The sequence below is a fragment of the Chroicocephalus ridibundus genome, chromosome 11 (assembly GCF_963924245.1).
Source record: "Chroicocephalus ridibundus chromosome 11, bChrRid1.1, whole genome shotgun sequence".
NCBI classification, from domain to species: domain Eukaryota; kingdom Metazoa; phylum Chordata; class Aves; order Charadriiformes; family Laridae; genus Chroicocephalus; species Chroicocephalus ridibundus.
The window spans coordinates 14,684,622-14,692,700 of record NC_086294.1 but is presented as its reverse complement, the minus strand read 5'-3'; the positions used below and the strand labels follow the sequence as shown (position 1 = coordinate 14,692,700).

The following is an 8,079-nucleotide window of genomic DNA, read 5'->3' as shown; positions in this document are numbered from 1 at the left end:
GTATTCATTATGGGCTCCAGAAGCAAACTGGCAACATCTTAATGCGTATTTTGTACCACACAAACAAAAAATACTTAGTAGATTTAAGTTCCAGACATGGCCGTGTTCTTAGCGCTCGCTAAGCCCTGGCAACTGCACATATACATGTGTTTAGGTCATGGAGAAAACAAGGTGAGATGAGTTGTTTGTCTTTCATTGCTAAGTTGAATTACCTTTCTGTAAGCAAATAGGTGCGAGCAAGGAAGTCATCCGCCGGGATAAGCCTCAGTGGCTTTTCATTAAAACTTGCTCTTTTTTCCTGTGTAAGCGATGGGTGTGGATGGTGTGCAGATGGCAAGAGGCGGCGGTCCAAGAGGATGTGCCCCATGAGGCAATGGCGTCAACGACATGGCGAGACGGGTATATCCGCCTCAGCCACAGCCTGCAAATTGCACAATGCCAGCTGCCATCCCTCTTAGCACAGCCCGTTCCCGTGTTATTTCCTAGTGGGTCTTATCTCAAATGTTTTCACTTTACACCCCTGTGGGAAGTAATCCTCTGCTAGAATTCACCAAGCAAATCACATGCAGCCAGCTCGCAGTAACTTGGCAGAGGCTCAAAATTAATTTATGTTCCTGTAGGTTGTGCAGGGCTTGTGTTCTGTGTCGCCGTTAAACCTTTGGGCTCCTTGTTCTTAGTTTTTGTCATGATCTGTGTTTTGGAATGTGTTCTCCCGAGCCCAGCTTCAAGGCTTCTCTCAGGGCTTGCATCACCTCACTTAGGTTGAGAACAAGAGAGCGTTTTCTCCATAAATCTCTCAAATTCTGCAAAAAGCGTTTGTAAGCGGTAAAGCCCAAAGCCTAGTCATGCGCCTATCACTGATGAACAGCATCTCTGGGCTATGGCTCTGTGAGGAGGGCCCAATCCCTAACTTCACCCTCGGCCTGAAGGAAGGCAAAGGAAACCCCTTCTTTTCTGTCAGGGGCCTGGAGGCGTTTCCAGCTTGCCGGGCCTTTCCCTCCCGAGCCCTGTGAGCCCCCACGCCGCCCGCCTTCTCGCCGGGCTCCCTTCACAGCCGCCCGCCGCCTTCCCGCCTGTGCGCATGCGCGGCGGCTTCACCGGCGCCGCCGAGGGCTTCCGCGCAGGCGCCGCGCCTGCCCCCGCCCCTCGCGCCGGGGGGTGGTGCCGTCGCCACGTCGATGGGGGGTGGTGCCCGGGAAGATGGCGGCCGCCGGCGTGAGGGGAGTTCCGGCCGGCCGCGCTCTCTGCCTCCTGCTGCTCTGCGGCTGGGCCCTGGCGGCCCGTGGACAGGAGGGCTCCGGTGAGCGGGGCGGAGGGAGGGCCGGCACCTCCGCGGCTGGCTTTGGGCTGGGGGCTGGGGTCTTCGGTCTTCCACCGGGCTCGTCTTTAGCGCTTTCGGGCCTAAAGGTGTCTGCGGCCGCCGGCGGGGCCCGCCTTTGTTTTAGATGGAGCGTCGCTTGGGCGGTGAAGAGTTGAAGGAAATGAGGCTGTTTTGAGCTGGCAGTTTCTTTTTTGTTTGTCCGTCAGTGTATCCGAGCCAGCTCTATTTGTGTTGCCCCTCACCTGGTCTGGTGGGTAGGCAGTAATGAAGGCAGAGGTTCAGGATGTGGGAAAACCAAGAGTTACTAGCTTCAAAAATCATAGAACAACTTGCTTTCAAAAAATTAATTTTTCCAGGAAGTGAATTTTGACCCAGTCAGATGTTTTTAATGTACAGTGTTTAATCAGAGGACTTTGTTGCTAGGTTTGTCACCATGGTTGAACATTAATGTCTGTTTCTGAAGCTGGGGCATCTCTGGAGTCCAGGTGCTACGTCTAACACCATCTGACTGTGTCGTGTAACTGTGAACACTGCAACCACCGTTTATAATGTCAAATAGTTTTGGGTGGATATCATGAATCAGTTGTGGTGTAGTTGCTAAGCTTGCTACTCCTATTAAAACAAAAAATCACTTATTTTAGGAATAACAGGAAATTATTCTTTCTCACTCTGAAGCTGCAGCATTAGCTGGTGGGAGTCCCTTGCATTTAGCATATATCCTTCTAAACCTTTCATGTTAAAATGAGTTTAAGAATCATTTGAAGCGCACAGATACATGCAGTGTAGATCTATAAGAAAATTATGCTTGTTTGTATTTCACTAATACTCTCTAATACTTATTGTCTGTTTGGTGAGGGTACCTCACTCATAATATGTGAAATAGCTATACATATGAAACTGCCTTGCCTTTCCTCATTTATCTCCACCTATGCAATTCGCTGTTTTGACTCCTGAGGGGAGATAAGAATTCCCTAAACTTGTCCTGTACAAGAACTGAAAAAGTTATTGTTGATACAATAATTCAGACTAGTAGTTTCTTCAACAGTGAGAAGTGTGTTAAATATAAAGTAGTTGACTAGAAACTTCACCAGAGAGGCACTGTAGTGTCTAGTTCATGTGGGATTAGTTGAGTCTTCTCTGTTTTAGCTGGTTAAAGAGCAATTCATGCTGGAAAAGCGTACCAAGTAAACAAGGAGAAGTCTGTTGTAACTGATCCTCTGTAAATATACATTTCATGAATAACATGATTCAGTGTCCCCTGTATAATATTTTACTTATGAGTAATTTGACACAAACAGTCGATTGAAAGCTTCATTTCTAGAATCTGTAACTTTCCGGTGAACCAGGGAGCTCCTTGGGAGTGCTTAATGAAAGTATTGTTACTTTTTTAAAATAAAAAAATTAAAAAATAGTTTGGCATGCCAAAATACAAGTCAAGTATGGTTCCCCTATTTAAATTATGATGTGTATTGAAAGTTTAAAATGTGTTCTTCATTGGTAAGGTGCCTCCTGATTTGAATTTGGAAGTGATGTGCTGTAAACGTGAATAGTTTGCTCTTTGCTCTTTTCCTTAGGATTAAAAACCCATTGGCTATTTATAAACTCCCTCTGCATCTTTTTTTGCCTTCCTTTGGATAGAGAAGAGGGATGATGGGCCCTGCATGTGGTTTTAGTGCTCACCTTGTTTTTTATGTCGTTCTGCAAAGCCATCCTAGCACTAGATAGATTATGAATTTGCCGAAGGGTACACTGTTACATAGCACTATTGCTGACTTCCTTTATTATAATAATTTGCTGCTGACAATTTGCTTTCCTACAGGAGTATATGCAGTCAGATTATTCCTTTCTTCAGCTTTGTTTTTTAAGCTGTGGTTCAGTAGTTTCATTCAAGTTAAAATAAGGTTGGAATTTCTGTGTCTACAAATTCAATAAAAAGGATCGCCTGGGAGTAGGTGCTGTGACTTTGTGTCTTGGCTGAAGGAGACATCTCAGCGTGTTTGTATTTTTTGCTGGCAATATATACAATGGTGAAGGATTAAAACCTTTTAACTGCAGGAAAAGCTTTACTGAGAACTTCTTCCTCTGTAGACCTCAGCAAATTCTGTGGGAGAAAAGGTTTGATGATGGAGAAAATACTAATCACGTATGATTCTACAAGCCATAATAAATCCACAGAGGGAGGGAGGAAGGACATGTCTCTGAAGTTCTAAGTCTGGAAAATATGCATACTAAATTTTTCAGGGACACTTTGATACTAATCTAGAAAGCACATGCTTCCAAGCTTTAATTCCTGTCCCACTCAAGACTTCTCTTTTGAAGCTGCCAAAATACAGGAGTGTGTATTTCCGTGTATGAATTCTAGAAAGTGCAGTGTGAAATATGCCCCGTTCATCATATGATTTCTTGTCTGTAAAGTAAATGCCTTGCAATAATTTTCATTTATATCTGCAGTATCACAGGAGAAGTTAGTGCCTTGTGCTTAATATTGATTTTCTCATCCTTTTTTCAGATTCTGTGAAAGTGGAGATGCTTCAGAAAAATATTTCTTCTAAAAGTGAGAATGAAACACTAAGTAGATCCCAAAATTTGACAGACAGCTCGCAGAGTATAACCCCAACAAAAAAAGAGGCAAGCCCAACAAAAAAAGAAGCATTCCCAACAACAGCTAAAATCAATTCGGTGACTGCAGTAAAACCACCTACAGCAAAAGGTGATTCTCCACCATATGTTCTCTCTCCTGCGGTGACTGCTAGTCCAGTATCTCAAATGGATGTTGATGCTTCTGAAGATACTAAAATTGAGGAAGAGGATCTTCTAACAGATTTGAAAGACACATTAAATAGTTCACCACCCCTCATAAAAGAAACTATGGACTCAGATGGAGATGACTATGGTGCTTATGAAATGACATCAAATTCCAGATACAACCCAGACCTTCTAGAGATGCCAGAAGATGATGACTCTGACACCATTAGTAATTACAATGAGGAGATCAAGACCCTTGATGAGAAGATCAAAGATGTTTCTGTCACAGGGTTGGAAGAAGAAGAAGAAGAAGACAGCCATTTCTTTTTTCATCTGGTTGTAGTTGCCTTCTTAGTAGCCGTTGTTTATGTCACCTATCACAATAAGAGGAAGGTAGGTATACTGTGAAAGGTTGGGAGAAAAGCTTTAGCAATTAAAATGCAGTTGCGTTGCCTTGTACTTTTTTTTTTTTAATAAGAGAAGCTTTTTGGAGAATGAAATCTTTGACCGTTTAGTCTTTATGTGATACTAATATGCAGATCATTACTGTCATTTTTTTCTGCACAATGAAAATGAACTTGAATCAAACATTTTAGATTAGATAATCAGTTAATTGGTAATATCAGTAATTGATCAATTCGGTAATGGGCACTGGCAGTGTACAATGTGAGCTCTATAAATGACACCTGAGCCAAGTCGAGTGAAGCTGATTGATTAATTTTGTCTCTGCACAGGATTATAAACAGCAAATTGAGAAAGGTTTAATCCCAAATGGTGGGGGAATGTTCTTCTTGTAACTGTGATAATCCTTGTAATAAGTATTCACTTTAAGGTGGTCTTAATATCATAGATACTCTGAGGGTTTAACTACAAACTTTTAGGAAATTGTTTAACACTCTTTCCAGTTTTACATAGAGAAGCTCAAAGTTAGTGTTTTCAAGTAACTGTTTCTTCAGGACAAACTAATTTTCTGTATCTCAAAAGTAGCCTGATTCATGTTATTTCAAAATATATCACTAGCATAGAAAATTAACCCCAGGCCAGCCAGACCCAGTACAGATGCATGCATAAGTTTGCAATTAAATCATAGGTTAGTTTTTTAGACAGGAGGAAAATTTAGTGTTAATCCTTGTAGAGGGCACTGATTTGGTTGAGTATTTGGGGGACTCTGAAAGAACGCAGCTAAAAAAGCTCCAAAACTTCTGCTTTACAGTCCAATGGCATATCTAGAATGTGCCTTGCTGAGTATAGGGGGAAAATGTTGAAGACCGTGTTACATTTGAAAATTTAACTTCAAGGGAAGTTCAAATAAGTGATAAAAAAGATCTTGTCTTTGCTACATAAGTAAAATAGTGCTTGTAGTATCATTTGGGTAATGCAGAAGCTATACTACTTTTTAACACGTAGAAATAATTTTGGTAACAGAAAATGCACTAGTACTTTAAGTACATAAATAGTGGCATGTATTTGCATGAGACAACAGTCAAGTTGGCTTAGGTTCTCCTTTTTCTTTCCCTGTGCCCACTTTACACCATCCCACTTCTTCTTTTGGTGGTATAGTTGCCCTGTCTAGTAAAGTGGATTCTTAGATGACGCCGGTAAGATACAAGGCTAAATAGGGTGAAGATAATAGACATTTAAAAATCTGATCACTTGAGTGCTTTGATTTATCATGTAGCCTCTTTAGCTGCTTTGCTGATACTGCTGAAGGGGACACTGAGCTGTAATGCAGAAACAATTTATCAAATTACACTATTGCTGCTTCTGTTGCTTTTGTTTCAGCACCAGTAATACAATTATTTTTAACAAGGGGGAAATGCCAAAACAGGTAAGATAAGTAAACTAACACATGTCAGCGTCTGAGGATAGTTTAATAGCCTGTATCTGCTGTACTGCTGAAGCTACACACATACCTTTATTGAAAGAACTATGAGTTGAATGCCCTGTTTTTGCCAAACTGCAGCTGAGGTTGCCACCTAGGGACTTGGTGGTAAGGACAGTATGGAAATGGCTGACTACTAGTGCCATGCTTTATAACAACAGTAATGCCAGGATGAAGGGGTAGAGCTGGGATATCAATAGAACTGTTAAGCTTTCTATCTAAACCAAAAACTTTCTTCACAGCATTATGTAATTTGTCTGCTTTTTCTTTCAGATCTTCTTATTGGTCCAGAGCCGAAGATGGAGGGACAGCCTGTGCTCTAGGACAGTAGAATATCATCGTTTAGATCAAAATGTTAATGAAGCAATGCCTTCCCTGAAAATAACTAATGACTACATATTTTGAAAGCACTGTGATTTGAGTTTGCTCAACTTATTGCTCTTTGCCTGCCTAGTCATGTAATGATATTCAGGTATTCTAAATATGCTGCTTGTACTGAAATGAGATGTACTCTCTTTGACCTGAATGTTTTTGAGATTAAATCTCATGGAAGATCAAGGGCATGATACATCTGTTTGCTACTTTGGTCAGGTTCTATATCAACTATAAAGATACAGAGTGTAATAATTAGTGCTCTCTCCATTCATTAAGCATCATCCCCTCTGTCTGGAGCAGTCTTAACAGTGGTAATACAAAAAAATAAGCATAAAATATTTTAGGTCTAATAAATTAATGACTTTGGCATCACTAAATCAAATTAATGATCTCTTTGCTAATCACTTATATGGCTCATAAATCCCACTATATTACAAACTTAAAATATAATTACTTTTTTCTATACTTAAATCCTGATGCCAGAAATCTTTCATCTTGGGTTTTTTTCTTGGTTCTGTTTTCTTGTGGCATAATTTGATCCTTTTTTAGGCAGAATAGCTAGCATGGCAATTTCATAATTTCTGTATGTGTTCATGCAGTAAATAATTTCAAAATAATTATGTATAACCCATTTTATTTCAGAAGTTATATACCGTGTATTTCTTTAAAATGTTCAAGATCTTTGTGAAGGTATGCAGCTTCTTGACTGTCCAGGTTTTTTTCTCTAATGGTATTTATGACTTTCATTATCTTTGTAATTAATGAATGGAAAATAAGCCTTTTTGAATAATCTTACTAAAATATAGATAGTTGACAGGCTTTCAATACATCAAAGCTTTCTATTGAATTTTAAGACGGTTGGGAAACAGTTACATGGTTTGCTACGTTATAAATGGGAGAGGCCTGAAAATGTAAGAATAATTTATTTTGTTCTGATTCTGACCCAGGTAACAGGCAGATGAAAGTAACGGTGTGTGGGGCTGCCGGTCTGTGGGCAACGCACTCTAATTTTTGACAAACATTTACGCATTAATGTAAATCAAGTTACTGGTACAGTAGGGTTTTTTTTTTTACTTTGTCTTTTGTACTTTCATTATTTATGTTTTCATGAGTTGTAAAATATAAAATCTTAGTTTTCTGTACATTCTGTTCGTGATTTAGTTTTCAAACTGTTAAATGTGTAAATAATGGTGGATCAGAACCCCATAATTAATGACTTGGTATTCAAGTAGTTATGTAACATTTTGAAAAATTCAACTTTACAGCTGTTGGTATGAGGAGTTTGAAGGCATAATTCTGTCTTAAGAATGAAGCACTAAAAGTTCTAAATCCTACTGTTAAATGCATTCTTTTCATAACCACAGGCAGTAAAGCACAAACAAAATATCCCAAACCTCTTTTCTTGCAGTAATTTTTATCATATTTGGACTTGTATCACTTAATATTTTGAATAAGGTTTTTAAAATAAATGACAGTAATAAGCTTGTGTTTTTTTATCTTAACTGTTTCACTGCTTTTATATAGTACCTGATGATAAAAGATCTTGCTTATGCTTGGGATTGGATAACCAGTTCAAAAACATCTTCTGTCACTGATTAAAGTCGCTGTGCGTAGGGAGTGTGGAGTTTTGTTTCATGCAGCTATTAAATGGTATGTAGCGTAGATAGCAAGGCTTAAATGAAATCTTTTCATCTGTAGGAATTAATAAGTTCTTTAACAAGTAATTTTTTTTACCTAAATTGTATAATTAATAATT

General features: G+C 39.5%; 1 protein-coding gene across 1 annotated transcript; it reads left to right on the top strand.

The window, feature by feature from the left end:
- The first annotated feature begins 1,154 nt into the window (after positions 1-1,154).
- On the top strand, positions 1,155-7,804 carry C11H5orf15 (chromosome 11 C5orf15 homolog). The gene is made up of 3 exons (XM_063349343.1): positions 1,155-1,300; positions 3,831-4,459; positions 6,222-7,804. Exons 1-3 carry the CDS (start codon positions 1,201-1,203, stop codon positions 6,351-6,353), a joined length of 861 nt encoding a protein of 286 aa, XP_063205413.1. The 5' UTR covers positions 1,155-1,200; the 3' UTR covers positions 6,354-7,804.
- Positions 7,805-8,079: the final 275 nt, after the last annotated feature.